A 20678-nucleotide genomic window follows, 5' to 3' on the forward strand; every position below is an offset into this window, starting at 1 on the left:
AATTCAAATCTGTTTTCAGAATTCTTATCACTTCATTAGATCAATCGGTATGTTTGGCAAAAAACACGTCTAAAATACTATGTAACGCGTGTGTTAGACGAAAACAGAAAATCACGGTATCGAATCCCCTTAAATGTATAAACATCATAACATATTATTAACTAACATAATATCAATTAATCAAAAAGTCAACGGGTAGGTAGGGACTAATCAACATTATTAGGTAATTTAAGAGTAATACCTATTTATTGTTTTTAGTATTTTAACCATATGGCAGTGGTTATTAACCGGTGTTCCACAGAGCTTATTATTTACGTTCCGTGTACATAGAGAAACTGTTCCTCCTAAATTTGAAAATCAGTGATAAATTAGAAACGTTTTGTCTTTATACTTGTAGACTACAATTATTTTGTTTTCTATTGAGTGGTATACTGATATTTAAACTGTCATGAGTTATGTAATTTTAAATAATATATAAACTGTTTTAATATACAACTGTGATCAAAAAAATTGTATGGAATTGTAAGCGTTTAGATGTGATTCTGAAAATGTTAAAAACTATTACCATAGGGTACATATAAAGTTGGTCAGCAAATACTGGGAAATAACATAGTTTAACATTTTTTCAAACAATGTAATCTACCGGTAAATATTGGGGAGTAAAACGATAAATGGCAATTAAACTCACACTGGTTGGCATTCAACTCTGTTGATGTCTTTCAGACAGGATTTGGATATCCACGAATTCTTCGCGTTCAATAACTCGAATTCGTCTACCTCAATGGTCGTCAGCGACATTATTATAAGCTTTTATCACAAAAACGAACTGACCATTGACCGTCCAAAAGACTCTCGCTGAAACTGACTAGTGAGTACTGGCAAATGACAAGTCGCTTATCGACTTTTCAGAAAGCAAACTGCAGTAATGAAGTTTTTAGCTTTATAGAATTATAGGTTATCAGCAGTAAGCACACGTAAACACGTAAATATTGATATTGATTAAATATACCCAGGCGGCCAGGCCACAGAATATAGTATATATAGATAATATTATCTATAACCACAGCATGGAGGGGATTGAAAGCGGTGATTTCTTGTCTTCGTCTTACACAAGTGGAACATACTATGTAGGTATTTAGACGTGTTTTCGTTCCAACTACTGATTGATCTAGTGAAGCGATAAGAAATAAGAATTTTAAAAACAAATTTGAGTTTGTCGTCATGTCTACTTGAGGTCGACTTTAAACTTTCCCACATTTTTGATTTTATCCACCTAATCTTAATTCATAACGTAAAATTCGTACTAAAAAGAAAATAGAATGTTTACAGTTTTGGAGAGAATAAAATCAAAAAAAGTGGGCCAGTGGACATCGCTCTGCTGTACAGTAGGTTACAAGTGGGTCAGTGTATAATGCATGGTATTAAATTTGAATTAAATGATATAGGTAATATCATTGTATAAGAAAAACGATTCTGAGTGGAGACTGTATGTCAGTCTAGGCATAAGACATAATATATACTTATCTATGGTATTAAAAAAAAAATTGACCTATAATAAATTCCAAATTAATGATATCACAATATCCATTAGGTACTTATAACGCGTTATACATCAACAACAAACCGTGATATTAATATACTATCATAAATATAATATAATAGTATACTTTACTACTTTAGAAGTCTCAAGTATCACGAATTATATTATACAATTACAACAAAATAACTAGGTGAAATAGTTAGGTATTCTATGTTTTTTAATATATGTAATTTCGTCCAAATTTGAACTTAAAATGACTATAAAAATAAACTGTGCTTATGTATTTTTTAGATTTTTTGGTAACAGAATTAACTACTTACGTGGAATCTTGTTTTAAATTTTCAATCCTTAGATGTAATTTATATCCAAGGATTGAAAATATAAAAGTTGAACATTTTATACATTTAACACTGAAACATCTATGAGACGTCTAATATACTTCATCCTAAAATGTTGGTGATGTATATTTGATGTCTAAAAGGAGATGACATAGATGTCTAGAATTGGTCCATATGCAACGCAATTTTGGGTCAACTTCTGACATCTATGAGACATCCAAAGAGTTGACATAATTACATCTACATAACATCTAAATAGATTTGACAGGTTTCTAGAAAAATTGTCTATAAGCATTTTTTTGGGACTACAGTTGACTGAAATTACATTTCTGTGAGTTGCCATTAAATATTAATCAAATAATGTTCAATAATTATTCAAAACTACCTTCAATGTTTATTAAAATATTATAACCATGCATTTTGACAATAATAAAGATGCATTATTTTAATTATACAAACACAACAATATATTGTAATATATATTGTAGGTACTTATAAGTAAAAATATTTCAATATTAAAAAAATAATTATATACTACAAATTATATTGAGATCATAATAATTAATCGTCACTTTAGACATTTGAGTCAATTTTATTATTTTATTCTAGTAGTTTAGTTAAAAATTATAAATACGCATGATATCATACCTACATAGAAATTATAATGTAAGTTCTAATCAGTCAGTAATGTAATGTTAGTCAGTTCCAATCAGTAAAATGTCAGTGAATATATTAAGTTGTATTATTATCATTATATTAAGTATAGGTGTACCTAAACTTAATAGTCAAAAAAGCACATTATATTTTATATTTAGGTACCTATATAAGACAATTTAAAGATCGAATTTTGACAAAATTTATAAAAAAAAAATTATGCCTACATATTTTTAATATATTTCAACTGCTATTGTAACAATATATCAGGAGCCTTGCATTACTTTTTTACACTTTTTGGCCTAACTTTATTGATATTCATAGAAAAAAAAAAATAAAAAATATAAATATAAATTTGTCCGTAAACAGCTCAAAACAAGTCAAAATATTTTGAAAATTTTATCAAGTATAAAAATTGATAAAATAATCATTCACTGAAATTTTCATGTATCTAAAGTTTTTGGTTTTTGAATTATAACAAAATAAGAAAATCGCTACATGAGAAATCAAGTGAATATCCAATGTTGTAAAAAGTTTGAATTTCAAACGCTCATAAAAATTTAATTTGATTTGCTTGTAGACATTTTTTTTTTTTGATTAAAGTATACAAACTTATGAGGAATCTTGTATTACATTTTAAAATCTTAAATTTAAAAAGAAAAATTTTTATGAATTCTCAATTCAAATTAATTTGCTAATTTTCGTGATTTTTCCGTTATTTGTCAAGATTTGAACTCTAAATGCTTATAAAAAAAAACTATGACTTAAGATTTTTAATATTTTTCAAATGTTATTGTAACAATATAGTAGGAGCCTTGTATTAAATTTTCAAGCTTTTTTACCTAACAAATAATGTTTTATTGACATTCATAGAAAAAGTCTAATAAAATTGGAAACAGAAAATGTTCCTAAACAATTCAAAACAAATCAAAATTTTATCGTGTATAGGAAATGCAAACATAAACAACCATTGAAAATTTCATGTCTTTACGTTAATTTGTTTTAAAGTTACACCAAAAACCGATTTTGTGTAAAAATGCCCGTTTTTCCTTAATTTTTATGTTGTTTATCCAGGCGCATTATTGGAAATTTTAAATTTTGACCTCCCCAATGCACCAACAATATTCACTTTCCCATCGAACAAGATACTAAAGTTGAAAATCGAAGCTTTATTTCGACTACTTATCGTGTACATAAAAAAAAAAAAAATACACATTGTAAAATCAATACATTCATCGTTCCACTCAGAATCTAAAATTAGAAATCTGGGGAAACCGATCTCAAGCAAACTTATTGACAAATTCAAATCTGTTTTTAGAACTTTTATCGCTTGACTAGATCAAACGATACCACGATTTAAGATGTTAAATTTTATAAGAGGATAATTCACTCTTATTTTAAACTAACAGAGTTAACGTGATCTGCTGAGTCCCGAGCGTACAATTTACCATGTTTTACATTTGTAAGACGGAGACAACACAAGCGGGTGTAATTAGCTCTTGGTTGAAGCCTTGAAGGGTTAACTATAGAGTAGGTATAGAGTAGGTAGTATGGCTTACATTAAATTCTATCTTAAACCGTGATCAGCGATCACGGATATTATCTACTACTTCTATTTATTTTAGTAAAGAACACGCCAAATACCCCAAAAAATTGTATAGTATTTTAATGGGCTAAATACCACAGAATAAATAATTTATTCTGGGTAAATACTTAAAACCTCTCATAAAACTGTTTAAGTTGATAAAATAATTTATTAATTTTAAAATTACAATTACAATTTATAAGCATAAATTTATAACTAAAATTGTTACAGTCAGAACTGGATAGGTATCGCAATTCACAGTTAACAAAACGACATAATGTGACAATAAAGATTATACTATAGGGGAAGTTTAGAATTAACATTTATGTCATCAATATTCAATTGCAAGACTATGCTGTTCTTTTTTCATTTTAGCCGTCGTTATTACGTATTACAGAGTAGATATAAAAAACAATAAAGTTCTGATGTTTTTTTTTACTTTTGAAGGTATAACAACAGTACCTAGCCCCTAGTTGCCCAACTTTTAAAACACATAATACTCGTCGAGAAAAAACATAATAATATTATACAGGTACCGGCTGGATGCTGTACCTATACTATATTATTATACATTTTACCTCCATATAATTACCAAACAATTTATGATATTTACTATTCCGCAAGTACGGATGACATCTTATAACCACGACGATATTAATTAGTTCATCAGGTTCATCTACTCATCAAATTGCTGTTAATTGAAATATATTTTAATGTTTCGTATGGTTCACGACGTATTCTAGGCAAAAGGTGGGAGAATGGCGAGACGTGGCGCGTACACACTACACGCCCACAGGTCACAACTACGAGAAATTAAATTGCAAGAGAAACTATTCTAGGCCTATTTAAACTTTTTAAACGGACATTAGAAATTATAGTACGTTCGTACTTGGTATTATTATTATTGTAGGGCACGCAAACATTAGTATTCAGCAGGCGTAGTTTTTTTATTGTCACGATTATTATTTACTTTTTTTCGTCCTCGATATGATCTAGATTTTGGACTCCCAAGACATTTAATGTAGAATCACACCGCGTGCACAATTTACAGTGAGTCCCACAGGTTTCAACTAACACTACTGTACCTGACAAATTATAATAGGCACACGTTCATCACACAAATAATAACAATTGATAAATGATAATGTGTACAACTGTACAAGTAATATTGGTATTAGTAGTCGAGAAAATAGTGCTAAAGAAATAGGTACCTACTAAAGTATAGAAATAGGAAAGAAAAAAAACAATTATTTTTATTGGGTTTTAATTTTATTATGGCTTTTGTACAAAAATTAAAATAACATTACAACAATAGTTACCATAAAAATAAAATCACAAAAATTATAATGGAAGTATAATGCATTTATTCTACAGACTCATAAGTAGAAACAAAAAGTTTTTCTGTAAAAAATCTATTATAAATTTATGACAATTTTTTTTTTTTATATAATAATTCATCAGTATATTTTTACACAATAAATTAACGTGCCACTAACACAATCAATAAATTTTGACATTCATAACATTTTGTTTATAATTTACTTAAACTACAAACCATATAAAACGAAATAACATTTTTATTTCTTGACTAACTCTTAATTTAATAATACAATGATACACAAGATTTGGGAAAAAATATTATTTTGAAGAAAACTATCGACAAAGTGTTTCCTAACCCAATGTTAATCAAGTTTAACTCATTTTTTTAATTATAATTTACAAGTTCACGTGCACTGTTTTATTATATTGTTCTGTAAATTATTTTTCATAGAGTAAATGGAAATATAAAATAGCTGAGCTACTATATTACAATTATCACAACATTTTTAGCAAAATCACTGAAGAAAATAGTGGCACAATATATTTAAACAAAACATGTATGAATTATAAAGGCATAATATACTTTAAATTATTTATGTGACTAAATAAATAATTTAAGCCACATATTACAAAGGATAAAATATAATTAAATAAAAAATTTAACTAATGCAATAATACTTGTTGATAGCCTGACATTAACAGAAACACGCTATATATGACAACAAAAAAGTTTAAACTTAAAGAAGTATTATAAACAAAAACAGATTAATAGAAATGAATTAATAGAAATCAGTACTTTAGTTATTTAAAAATAGACGTTCAAGAACTATACTAAAAAAAAGGTTTAAAATAGTATCTTAACAAGTCAATAGTAATAATACAACCAATAGTAATATATTAAAAACTAACTCATACAGTTATAAAGTATTATTTTACAACTGGATAAAAATAATTATATATTTTTGGTTAATAGACAATCCCTTAATTTATTATTAAGAGATGTGATGGTTTGACAAAAGATTAAAATTGTAGTTTAGATACAATAATTAACTTTACACTAGTTAGTGATTAAAAAATATCAAATATTAAAATGTAAAACGTTGTTATGTGGTTGAGTTTGAAAAGGCAATAGTTAATAATGACTAAAGTACTAATATTTTATTGAGCATCCCAATGTCAGGTAAAAGAAGCAACTTGAATATCACATACAAGTTTCTAAGACTTCTAATGGAATACCTTGATAGGACTCATATTATTTTGTTCGTTAATAAATATTATGAATAGTTAGTTTATGAAGTTGTTTTGGGCGATGTCGGAGAAGACTGTTGAGCACGTTCAATGTATAGGTTCAACAGCTTGAGCTTGGCGCCATTCAGACTTGATATATGAGGTGCAAATTCCTGTTCGCCAAATACTTTATGTAATGAAACCATACAAAAGACTGCTGATTTTCGGACCGCGCTATCAGGATTATCATAGCCTTGTAGCAAACCAGGCATTATTTCTTTCATTTGAACAGCTACAGGAGGGCTGCCGTACATATCAACCAGTTTAGTCATCATCTTGATTGCCATCAAATTAACCGGAAATTCTTTTGCCGATATCAATGGCGTAATTACTCTAACGACTGTTTCTGGTTGTAAAGAGATACTTAAGGCAAATGAACATTCTTCAGCAACTTTTACAACAGGTTTACATGGATCACAACACATATTTAGTACCTTTAATATAATCAATTCAGTGAAATTGTAAAAACAAGCAACCATTTCTGGCTTTTGAACAAGATGCGTAATCAAAATAATTGCTTGTTCTCGTACAATTGATTCATTGTCCATTAATAATTTTAGAACAACTTTAATAATTTTTTTGAAATTTTTTATAAGAAGATCTGAAGGACCATCCCTGATTAATTCTTTCAAACGGTTTAAATTTGATTGTTTATAATCCAATTGAAGAGAATCTTTATCTAAATCATCTAATATTTTTATAATTCCATCTGTTGTTGTAGTATGACCATTTTTGTAACCATTTAAATTATGATTATCAGTTTCAGTACACATTTGACTTATTCCAGAGTCATAAGAAGCAGCATCTCTCTCTCCTGTATAATGACATTCTAAACTGTACTTTTGTATTTCAGCAGTAGTTTGTTTTAGTGACTTATATATTTCTTCTGAATTGAAATTATCAGTGTTGTCATGTTGCAAAGGAGGTGAAGCAAAATTGGTTGGCGACTGTCGATTGTGATATTTTGGAGACATTAATTGATCAACACTACTTCTTCTCACTCTATTTTTAATGAGTCCAGAAACTGCTTCTTGATACTCTTCTGGTAACTGGGATAACCTTAATGTGATTTGAGATGCATTTAAACTGTACAATGCAAGAATAGATTCTTGAGCAGCACGTCTTAACTCAGGCCCTTGCTTTATATTATTACCCATAGTCCATCCAATCATTTTTGTTAATGCTAGAGTAGCATAATCTTTTTTTCCATCTGCTGCAGAAGGAAATGCTGATCCTGGATCTGTTGTAACCGCTAATTTTGATATATAACTCATAGCAAATATTTTCATTTTAGCATTAGGTGTTTGTGTAGGATCTGTGAGAAATTTAAATACAGCAGTTAGCTGAGATTCACAAGGAAAAGATAATCTCACAATTTCCATTGTTTTTAATATTTTTGAATGCACAGACCCAAGTATATCAGAGCCTCCTTTATTGAATAACTTGGCTAAAAGTATATACAACCAATGCTCTAAATACTGACTGTGGGTAACAATTAACTCATTTAGTGCATCCAGAAACAGACTTATAACTTTTGTTTGAGAATCCATAAACATTTTAGTAAATATATCTGTTAGCCTCCTTAATAATACTTCATTTAAAATATTTCCTTGTTGCAAATATCTTTGTAAGCTTACTAAGCCTTCCTTGCGATTATTCCAGCTTGAACTTTCACAGTTTAATATTATATCGTCTATATCTAAGCTAGAATTCTCCCAAATGTCTTTATGTAAGCGATGTTGTGATCCATTCCAATAAAATGAATCTGAAGGACGGCGGTGAGAATCAATTGAGCGTTCAGAACAAATGCTCGATGTCTCACTCTCATCACTATGATCATCTAATGACCTTCCTAATATTTTTCTTGGTGATTTATGACCAGTAGTACTGCCAAGAGCATCAGCCAAGGCGGATTCTGCTTCTCGGCTCTGCATTAATATTTTTTGTGCCATTATTGGTCTAGACGTAGGCAATATAGGTGGCCGTCTACTACTCGTATGTGATCCAAGGGAACTATACCTGTTAGGACTAGCTTCTCTACTAGTATCTTGAGATCTGGGTATACCAGAACTGCCTCTTCTTGATTTTGGTTGACCAAAAGTAAATCTTGAAGATGGTGATCCTGAACGACTAGTTGGTTGAGATATTGATACCCTTCCTCTTGATCTTCCAATTCTTTCTGATTGATGCAAGTCTTCATTAGGTTTTTTGGTAACAGATTGAGGAGACACCATGGGATTAACTTTTTGTCTAGCAAGTGCTGCATATTGAGCTCTAGCTTTTGCCCTTTGAGCAGCTTGTAAATCTATGGCACTGCTTGATCTCATTGAAATGTTGTTTTGTGGAGTAACTGGACGACGAGAAGGTAATCTTGTACTTTCAGCCATTACAGATTTTGGTAAACATGAATTGGATCCAGTATTTGTTAGTAATACTTTACGATAGGCTGGTTCTAGCTTATTTAATAATATTTCTCCTTGTTCTGGAAAATGTTCACAAAATCCCCAATAAGATTTTCGTGATAAAACCCGAGCATCTGAATCAGCATCTGCTATACCTTTTTTAATGGAATCCTGAAGTATTGTTATGTGTCTTTCTAATGCTTGAGTTGGCCATGTACGTAGAATTTGATCAAAAAATTCACAACATGCACGGCGAATATCTTTTGACTTAGATCCTAAGCTATTTGCAAGAATGGGTATAATTCGAGGAGCATGCGTATGTTCTAATATAAACCTTACAGCAATTAATCCAGATGAAGCGGTTACTTTTGCTGAATTTGGTATAAGGTCGATTAAATTGCTAAAAATTGATTCAGCAAAGTGATTGAATTTATTGCCCAAACGTTGAGATAAAAATGCAATAGTAATACAAGTTTCTCTGACAACCTGAGATCTCAAGTCTTTGACAGATGTTTGAAAGGAATGTTCTAAATATCTCAAATTATTGAAAAACTCTTCATATTTTGTTGCACCAGTTAATACAAGTGATCTAATTTTTTTCAACGATTCAACTCGTTTATTCCATTGTTCATTACCATCTTGGATAGACTCATGTAATTTTTTCATAGTATCATCTAAATCTCGTACACTAAAAATCTGTATTGTAGGAACATCTTCAAAGGATCGAATAAAAGTATCTTCATCAACAGCACCAGCATGAGAAGAGGTAGAAGACGCTGAATTGGGTTTTCGTACAGAACCTGTCCGTTGTAAGGGTGTTGCAGAATTTGGAGGAAAAAACGAACCAGGCCTTTTGACACTACCAGGAATGCGTCTAGGTGCTGACATACAAGCACGATCAGTCTCATCGTCATCAGCTAAGCTAAGTCCAATAAAAGCAGTTGGCAATAAATCTCCAGCTGCTTTAGCATCATCAAATTTATTCATCAAGTCGGTCATTTTGCCTTGAGGAATTGTATATTTTTTTTGTATATCTACACGTAATTTTTCTCCTACATGTTTATACAAATCAACAAGTGTTTCAAATGCTTTATGTCTTACTTGGACATTAGGATCACTTAAAAGTTTTACAATCATGGGAACAATTTTTGATATAGTGATACAGTTGGCTCCAAATTCTTCAACAGTTGATAATAATAACTTCATGGCTCCTTCTTTAACATTACTATTTTTGTGATTGAATGCATTTGCTGATATTTTGTCAAATAATGCCTGAGGACTAATTGTATCACATTCCATTAATTTCATAATAAGAAAAAGTGCTTTGACTTTAATGGAATCCTTACTATCGCCAAGACGATCGACAGCTAGTGGTAGTACAGTAGAAATGTATGGTCTAAAATCCGTTCTCATTCTAGTTATTAACTGTGTTATTATTTCAATTCCATATTGAGTAACTTTGGGATTGCTGTTTGATAACCATTGAACAACTCCATCAATAAACATTCCAATATCAGAACATTCAACTGAATTACTAGGTTCCTCTAAATAAGTAAATAATTTACCACCAACTGTTACTTTCATTCGTATATCAGAAGTTGATAATAGAGGTAAAAAACCATCTAAATCCTGGGGTGACCCAGCAGCCATTTTCTTGGATGGTGAATATGTCTGAGGCCTGTATAGTAAATTGTTGTTAAGTGCTATACTTTTTTGTTATGCAACGCATCTATATGATTAATTTCCTGCAACAAAATAATACATAGCTTATTATTAAGGTGCAAAAACAGAAATTGGTAATATGTGGCCTGGACCGTGGCATCTGGAGCGCAAAGAGGAAAGAAGTGGATAGCCCAAAATATTTTACTTTATTGCTGATTTTTTTTTAATATTATTTGTGTATGTGGACCCAAAATAACTAGCAAAAAAAGGTTACCTGAATCTTGATTTTTTTTTTCAAATCATCCGGACCCCCTTGGAAACTAATTTCTGACCACTGTCCTAGAACATTGATTCTAAGCGCAAAATTTGTTTTAAACACTTAATAATTTAAAAATGAAACTTTTATTTTGCATTTTTGGGTAATTTTTTTTATGTATGTTTTATAAAAATAAATACAATTTGCAATTTTATTAAGATTACCTAGTTTAAATTAACCAGCTAAAAATAAAAAAGTTTTATATTTTTACCTGTGTATATTATGTACCAGTATCACACAAAAACAGAAGCAAACAAATGAAATTGTTATCACATGAGGGCAGATATATTATTAACTAGCTGATTCCGTGCACTTCGTTTCCCGGCAACCAATAATTATTATTATAATAGCTTCAAAACCCATGGCAACCATTTATAAACAAGAATTTCCATCGGAAATCTCAAAATTCCTGTTTGAGCACCTCCCGGGGTTGGTTCTCTCCCTTTTTAAATTAGCCTATCTTCTGAAAAGACGTCTAATCTATATATATATCTGATCCCGTGCACTTTGTTGCCCATTAAAAATACCAACGATATATGAATAATTTGTTTTACATATCACCATGGCAACCATTTATATTCAAAACATTCCATCGCAAATTTCAAAATAATATATATTTGGTTGCCATGGTAATACGGAGACACACACCGACGAAAATCTCAAAATAATATATAAATCGTTGCCATGGTAACATGGACACACACACTGACACACATTAATTTTTATATATATAGATTATTATATATCTATGATGTTTTTAACATAATATACTCATTATTTTAATAATTTTTAACTATTAGAATTATAACATCCATTTTTAAATATTTTTTTAAACCTAATACCTTATATTTTAATTAATAGAGCAAAGTAGAGTGGAAACACTAGAAGCAGGAGTATTCCGGAAAATACTGGTCTACTGGTCTATCAAAATTTTAAATAAATATAAGGTACCTAATTAAAATTAAATTAAAATTTGTTATACATTGAAATACTCCAGAAACACCTCGAGAAACACTTAAAAATTATAGCAATAAGAAATATATTTTTTTATTTTTGATGACAAAATTATGTAAAAAAAATTATTTTCAAACATTTTAATAGTTTTTGTAATTATGAATCTTGCAAAATAAAGGGTACTTTCCTGTTATACCTACCCTGTTTTTTGACAACATCACAATCCTGTTATCTAAGACTATCTTAACTGATATTATAGCTGAACGATATCTATAAGCTGCAATATATTAATTATATATCTATCATTACGTAAATTATTATTTTTTGTAATAGTAATTTGCCACTGCAAATTTGGTACATTACGAATAATTATTAAGTATTTAATTTTTTTTTAATATAATTTGAATGTGGCCATTCCCACAAAACATAAATTATTAGTTATTTTATTTGTGGATTTACCATTTTGTATTATTATTATTATTTTATTGTTTTCCGTAAGCAGTGGCAAATTTGGAACTTTGGCGTGTACTGTGTAAAATACATTACGAATAATTACTATGTATTTAAATTATTTTTTTATTTCATTCTGACCATCTCCACAATACATATTATTAAAAAATATATCAAAGAAGGCAAGAAAAATAAGGTACTTAGTCTCGTATAACAGGAAAGTACCATTTTGGTAGTCTTAGATAACAGGATTGTGATGTGTCACAAAATAAGCGTGGTAGTCACGATAACGAAGGTAGTCTTGGGTGGTAGTCGGGATAACAACCGTAGTCTCGTATAACAGGAAAGTACCAAAAAAAGTTTTTAAAAGATAATCTAGATACATTTGGATGGACTTGAGAGAATGATATACAACAAGTAAATAAGTCATATATTTTTCATGTACCATTATGCTACAAGGACCATTTACAATTAAAAGATAATATGAATGTGTAAATAAGAAATTGATAAATAAGAAATGTAAAGAACAACGTCAATATTTATAAAAACTAATTAGGTATTCTTTTTTTTTCCCGTTTAACTGACAGCAGGAGAGGCTTTGTTGGTACAATACTACTCCTAAGAAAAATGAATTAATTTGATGCCTAGAGACATTCAAGTTTTTTTTTCTTACTTATTAAAAAATATATAATGTTATGCTTTGTTTTTCTATTCTTAATTTTTTTATGGTCTTAGAAATTTGTTGGGAATCTTGATATTATTAACAGCATTTTAAATTGGTAAAAGTAAATTGTAAAGTACCTAATTTACATTAGGATAAGAGACTAGCAATAAGAGGCCATTGCCCCCCCTCCTGAGAATTTGTAACTGCATGTACTTTAATATCAATATCACTATAACAATTATTAGATTATAAGTAGGGTTCGGATTTGAAGGCAATATAATCTATAAAAAAAAGTATTTAAAATGTAAAAAAAGGCAAAAAAAGGCATTTAATTTATATAAAAAGGCAATTCATAAATACAAATATTCAGGTACTACAAAATAAAACAGTAAACATTTTTTAAACATTTTCAAATGCACACATTTTGAGATAAATACAAATTAAAAATGAGCATGAATACTAAACTAAATTAAGTTTATACTATTTTGTATAAATAGATTACCTTTTTCTTTAACCAGGTTTGTCCTAAGAATTAGTTAAAAACAATTTTAAAAATTAACTTATTTGAGTTACACCAGTTAGTTTAATGCAAAATAAACTAGTTGGTATTAAAAAAAAAAAAAAAGACTACCATGTATTTTGATAAGCTGTCTTCAGAAAAACGGTTACGGTTTGGGCTCAAAATATTTTTATACATCGAAAAGGATCTTTCTACGTCCACCAAATAGGTGTACGGGTAATTTTTTGGGCATACCAAATACTCGATAAGACGATATCGATAAATATTGCAAAGAATAAAACCCATTTGTTAATACCTAAGCTGTGTATAAAATTATAAAATCAACTGAAAATTAAACACAAAAAAGGCATTTATAAGTACAAAGTCAAAAAAAGGCAAAAAAAAATGCATCCATCGTCTAAGAAATTAAATGAAACACATTTTAGTATAAAAATTATTTTTCTATTATGATTAATAAAATAAAGACATTTTCCTTCAAATCCGAACCCTAATTATAAATAATTCTTATATCTTGCCCCGGGTGGGATTTAATCCTTCAGGCGTGCTTGACTGTAAATAAAAATTTTAATATAATATTAATTGAGCATGCAATATTTTATGGAAGTCTTTGAAGTCTTGGCAGATGGAAATTTAATCAGAACTCTTGGAAGCTTAGGAAGTCTGTAAGAAATCTTGGAAGTTAGTTAGCTGTACATAATTTATTCTTTCTCGAGAATAATCCTCCTTTCCCCTCTCAAAGGTGTAGTTGTTTTATTGTTATATAACTTGCATTATCAAGGGAAACATCCGATTACATTTTTTTTTTAATCATAAGCCCATAAAAGGTTAAATCAATTTCATAATTTTTAAACTGTAATATTATCTCGAATATTATAATAAGCAACTACTGCATTTACTGCATTAAATCACAATTCTATAAGATATTTTTCTGGTTTATAGAACATTTAAATCTAAACTAAGTACTTACTATTTTATAACATTTATTAAAATAGCATACCTGGGCAATTAATATTATTTTAAATAAATTTAATACATTTTTAATGATTTTTACCAATTTAATTTTTAATCATTTTGAGACATAACTTACGCTATTTTAATGATTATTATTAACTTAACAAGCATACTAATAAGATATATCATCTTTTTAGTTAATAACTTAATAATTACCTAGGTGGCTAAATTCAACGGTTATTGAAATTATAATAAACATAATTATTTAATAGTACTGAAACTTAGTGTAACGTTAATTTTGAAAATATAGGACTTATTTAATGATATTATACATACAATTTAACATTACCCTACAAGTAAAATACTTCAAATTATAAATATTTCAAGATCATTATACTGCATTATAATCATAATAATTTAAGTAATAATTTAAGTGTATTGTGCATATTATGTAGTTAAAATAAAATAATATAATAGGTAGGTACTTGGGAAGGTATATACACTTATAAATATTGATTTAAAAGGATTGGAAACAGTAATTTGCTGTCTTTATTGTATTACAGAGATTTAGTCATATTCTGTTTCTAATGAGCCGTTTGTTCTAGTGATTTAATAAGTTCCATATTAAGTTAGTAAATTGATTTGCTAGGTACCTATGTAACTGTGTGTTTTGGTATAATATAAAGTGTATAAGCCGTCAATTTAATTGTTATTGATCTTTTGAGAACAATATATCAACATTGTAACATATTTTTAATGTAGGTAGTGAAAATCACCATCAGTGGCGGCGCCAGATATTTTTTAATGGTGGGAGGGGTAGATACCGGGCCAAATTTTTTTCTGGTGGTGCATTTATGTATGGCTACTTGAACTCCCATTAATTTGTGTGTACCATATTTTAAGGAATGTATTGCTAAAAATGTTTTGGGTATAATATGCTATATTTCTAAATAAATAATCAAAAATAAACCTACTACCAAGCCCGGATTAAAACATTTTCAGGCCCAGGGGCAAAAATTTTATATGAGGCCCCTGCACGAAAAAAAAAAATATGTATGTATCCGGGATGAAGTGACCAGCCGATGTCATGTGTAAGTATACCAAAAATGATGAAGTAATACCCTTTAAAAATTGGGTCTAACTTTTTTATTTTTTAAGTTATAGGCAATTTTAATTTTATAAGGCATTTTTTTATTTAAAATCTATTTAATTATCCTATCAACATTCTGACATACACAATTGAACTAGAAATGCACTAATTATTTTTATTAAATTAAAAAAGTAGAAAAAAGTTGGCAAATATTAGCATTTTTTAAAGGAAATTGTGTAGGTATTACTCCAAATAATTTATTACTTAGTATGGGTTTTTTTTGTTTTTTGTATTATTTTACTGACTTATAATACCTAGAATACCTTGAAAGTTTGGTTTTCATAATATATTCCTGTTAATCGTCACAATCTTAGTTTTTCTAGAATTGAGTTTTGAGGTTAATAATTGGTCTTCAAAGTTTAATTTTATACTATTTGGTAAATTTTAGTTGTCATAATACAAAAAACAAAAACTCATCGTTAATAATATAATATTTTGAATAATGCACAATTTCCTTTTAAAAATACTAATTTTTGCCAACTTTTTTCTCTTTTATTAATTTAATAAAAATAATTAGCACATTTCTGGTTTGATTGCATATGTCAGTTGATAGGACAATAATTAAATAGCTTTAAAATAAAAAAAATAAAATGATGTCAAAATGTTGAAAAATCAGAGGCCCCTGAATAAATTCTAACTATGGAGGCCCAGGGGCCAAGACCCCCTGCCCCCCTTAATCCAGGCTTACCTACTACCCGCTACTACCTATATTGTTATTATCACAAATGTACTACAGTAAAACTTCAAATTTCCTCCGTTTTCTTTTATTTGTAAGTAAGAATACATAACTTTTTATCTTTTAACGTATGAGATTTTAGAAAGCGTGCAGTTAGTATTAACTTAATTGAGTATTTTTATTTCTAAATGTGAAATATTAAATGTTTTTAAAATTAAAATTGTCAACATTAAATTATACTATTAAAGTGCCCTCCACCATTTGCTCACCCTTGCCCTCCCTCCCCCCCCCAGTGTAGAGCCGCTGCTGATTACCATTGAATGTGTGTTTGTGTATATGTCTAGAAAACCTAGGATGAAATCAGTGCCGTCCGCAGGGGGAGGGGGGCTAACAGGCTGAATACACCCATATTATTATTACTTAAATTAAAAATATTTATCAAATTTCAACTGTCAACTGTAGTTTGTAAGACGCAAATTGCATATACGTCTTACCAGAATGAATCATTTTTGAAAAAACATTGTGTTTAGGTACTACCAATTTTCCTAAAATTATCTATAATTTTTTAATAAAAGTATGAACTACTCGTATGAAAGACTTTGTATTTAATTGTCTAGCCTCAAGCCGCGGTCGCACAATGATAGTAAAACGCGATACACATTAAATATTTTGCCCGATATTTTACAAGTTTTGACCTACAAATTAACTGTGGATTTGACGAAATTTTAACTTTAAATCTCGCTTTAAATGCTTGTAAAAAATAACCATAATGCCCTCGATGATGCCTATGTTTCGTTGATATTTTAGCTATAATAAAAACTTACGCAAGTATTACATTTTTAAGCTTCATGACCGAATAAATAATTTTTAATCGAAATTTATAGAAAAAAAAAATTTAAATAAATCAAATACAATTCAAGTGAGGACGGTATAACCAAGCTGGTTACCAAACAATTTTAATACATTTTCATTGTTTTCTCCAGTTATTTTAAAAGGCACCTAGAAAAGCACTGAGAATTTTCAATTTCGAACTCCTAAAAGTACCAACTAGGTCCAATTTGCTTCCAAAAACATGCATCGGGCATCAAAGTTTATGATCAGACCATTTTTTCTACCAGAATAGTTGAGAAGTTACAAACATTTTAAAATACCTCAAATAAACGTCTGAAATTATTAGACTGGACAAAATTAAAATGTAACTAATTTTCAAGCCCTCCCCCCCCTATTGAAAAATCCTGCTTACGCCACTGGATGAAATGATGATTGAACAATTAGCAGAATAAGTCACGAAAATTAATTGTTTGTACCTAGTTATATATTTATTATATTTATACATAGTAGCATCCTTATAATACATACAACATTATAAACATTAGATATTCCATTTACCTACTTATTGTAAGAAATATGTTAACCAATCAGTTAAATAATCTACTATAAAATGTTAAGAATGATTAGTAACTTTTATTTATTGAGATACATTTATAGGTTTGGTATATTGTGTGATAAAAAATAAAATTTTTAATTGTGTTGAATTTGTGATATTAGAAATAGACTGTAGAGGAATATACTTAATATACGCAAATCAGGAGGTTATATTATAAGGGCTGGTATAAGCCCCGGTATAAGCTTAATATTAATCTTCATTAAAAAAAAAAAAAAACACATGTTATTAATCAAGTGAAACTATTAGTGGTTAAAAATCATGAAACAATAATTATATAGAGGTTTAGGAAATAGATATTAGACTTAGGAACTTAACCCTTTCACTGTTCTAAACGTACTATAATGTACCTGTATTTTATAATATTCTTATTTGCCGGTAACCGTACAAGTTTGGGAACTTTGGCTCACATTATTTTGAACTTAAATAATTAGATCATATAGGTAGATCTCAAAATTTAAATTAAAATAATTACAATGTATTTTACGTAGCATACACAGGTTGCAGTAGATAAATAGTGTAGCAGTAAAAACGTTAAGTCAAATATTGACAATAAAAAAGTAATTGAAATGTGTAAAGATATAGGCAGTAGAATTTATAAGACTGTTTAAAAGATAAAATAAACACAGCATAATATTGTATTAAAATTGAAGGAACAGGTAAAAATTAAGTTAGATAATGACAGGGAAGTGAGAATCAAGGTTTATAACAAGGATATTTGGATGGTTTGATAATATGAATTTTAACTATTGTCTATTGTACAAGGGCAGAAGAGTTGGGTTATTTTGGAGAATCTTAAGGGAGAAACTGTAGGAGGAAATCTTGTCATCAAGATCTCAGTCTTAAACGAGGTCTTAAATATTGAGACAAAAAAGGAACTTTAATGATCAGGTGGAACATTTGGTTTCCGAATGTTCGGGTTAAATCGAGGTTTTAATTTGAAATCTTTGAAGTAGTGCCAATGGACAATTTTAATCAAAGCGTTCTGCCTAAATATTACTTATTCTTTTAAGTTTATACCAACAGATTGTAAATATTATCTTAATAAAAAAAAAATTAAGTCAGATTTTTTTAGCAGCTACTCTGATAAAATAAAAATAATTTAAAGTTAATAGATAAACCTTTTAAATTATAGATAAGTACTTAACTTTTATTGGTAATAAATAGGTAGATTTTATGGCCATACAACAAATGAGTAAGTACCTAATATTATTAGGCTTTAAAACTATTTTGGCCTTGCATATACACTAGACATTTTCCCTGATTAAGTATTCTCCGGTATTCTCATATTGACAGTTTCATGTATTTAACAATTCATTCCAGATTCATTCAATATGCACCTACTACCTATAAATAATTTATGATTTTGTCGAGGATTTTGTAAACTACGAATTACTATTGAATACCAAGGTATACATTTTTCATTATTTTATATTTAAATATTGGTAATCTACATTAGAATTTAAAATAATGATCTTATTTAAACTATTTGAATTGTCACTGGATTGTTATCATTTCAAAATAGATATAGGTACATACAACTTGTAGTTTTATAAATTAATATATATGCAGGTACATACCTACTTTAATATTTTATTTATTTACAACTAAATGAGAGTAGGTAGGTAATTGGTTTGTTGTAGAAAGACTAGATAGAGTACATTAAATAGAGGTAGATAGGTACTAATGAATAGTTTTTAATGTTTTATTTTTTCCAAAATTAGTATTTATACAGAGATTTAAACCTACATATACAATGTTGCTGTATTAACTTACAATAATTTCACTCTACATCCACCTTTCAATATTTATTTACTTTTTATTGATATGTTAATATAATTTGGTAGTATTTAAATAACTCAAAAAATGGGGTGTATCTAAATGTATTCTAAAGGCATACAGTAGAATAATATGTACCTACCATCAGCTGGTTTATCACGAATTTTAAATATTTACTTGGTTCACTAAAATGTCCTTAACTCGGTAGTAGACGATCAGCCGGAAATAAAGTAAAATACGAAATTGGGGATAAAGATATTATATTTAAAAAGAAATAACATTAAAAGGACAAATGAAAATAATATAAATTGCAAAGGACTTACCGACAACTTTGGCTCGTCGTAAAATGATAACAGGTTTATCGTCGTGCACATTTGTTCGTGAATACGCTTCAAATGTATTGTCAAATAGATATTCCGACCACTTTCAGTGTAATTTTATTGAATTATTCAGAACTCGCACGACAGAAGATAATTCACAGAAACCAATGAACTTTCGAGCGGAAAAAAAAATTATCGGCCGAGACAACAATCATCGCGACGATTACCGAACTGAAAACTGAAAAGAAGGCAGTAGAACAACAACAGATCTTTTTAGTTTTTTTTCCGTCAAGGACAAATAATAGATGTAGGGTGCGCGTTCACAGCTGCAACTGCACAAACTTCGAAACGGAAACCTATGCGTCGGAAACGTACGTTATAAGCCACATAACCTCAAATGTGTGCGGATGACGGATGTATGTCCAATGGGGGGCAATGCTCATTATTATTTACTCCAAGTTCCAACAGAGTGACAGAGTACAGACGTCAATAATCATATTTTGTAATAATGGAGTGAAGACGTGAACTGTGAAGTAGTCATAATTCAGTAACTCACCACTCACCACTACTCACTACTCAGTAGTTACTACTTTATTTAATCATGTCACTATTCAGACACTCAGAAAATATGACCCGATGGCATTATGGAATAATACAATAAAAAAA

The 20678-nt window shown here is 29.0% G+C and overlaps 2 protein-coding genes across 3 annotated transcripts in view; both read right to left on the bottom strand.

Annotated features, from left to right (window-relative positions):
- Positions 1–971, bottom strand: part of LOC100575143 (methionine--tRNA ligase, cytoplasmic) — a 5412-nt gene extending 4441 nt beyond the window's left edge. The window contains exon 1 of the mRNA XM_003246304.4: positions 689–971. Coding sequence (XP_003246352.1) covers positions 689–798 — 110 coding nt within the window. The 5' untranslated portion in view covers positions 799–971. The remainder of the gene's footprint in view (positions 1–688) is intronic.
- Positions 972–6389: 5418 nt separating this feature from the next.
- Positions 6390–20352, bottom strand: LOC100165840 (CLIP-associating protein 1-like). 2 transcript variants are annotated; one of them, XM_003246303.4, is made up of 2 exons: positions 20016–20352; positions 6390–10871 (listed from the first exon to the last, which is right to left on the bottom strand). In XM_003246303.4, the coding sequence occupies exon 2, from the start codon at positions 10774–10776 to the stop codon at positions 6727–6729; it is 4050 nt and encodes a 1349-aa protein (XP_003246351.1). In that variant the 5' UTR covers positions 10777–10871; positions 20016–20352; the 3' UTR covers positions 6390–6726. The 2 variants fall into 2 exon arrangements, with proteins under 2 accessions (XP_003246351.1, XP_029342851.1); XM_029486991.1 differs by lacking the exon at positions 20016–20352 and adding an exon at positions 19835–20005.
- Between the last annotated feature and the right edge of the window lie 326 nt (positions 20353–20678).

Source organism: Acyrthosiphon pisum, chromosome A1 (assembly GCF_005508785.2).
Source record: "Acyrthosiphon pisum isolate AL4f chromosome A1, pea_aphid_22Mar2018_4r6ur, whole genome shotgun sequence".
Taxonomy (NCBI): Eukaryota; Metazoa; Arthropoda; class Insecta; order Hemiptera; family Aphididae; genus Acyrthosiphon; species Acyrthosiphon pisum.

Coding starts and splice junctions, on each gene's coding strand:
- LOC100165840 (XM_003246303.4), bottom strand. CDS start 10,776: ATGGCTGCTGGGTCACCCCAGGATTTAGATGGTTTTTTACCTCTATTA.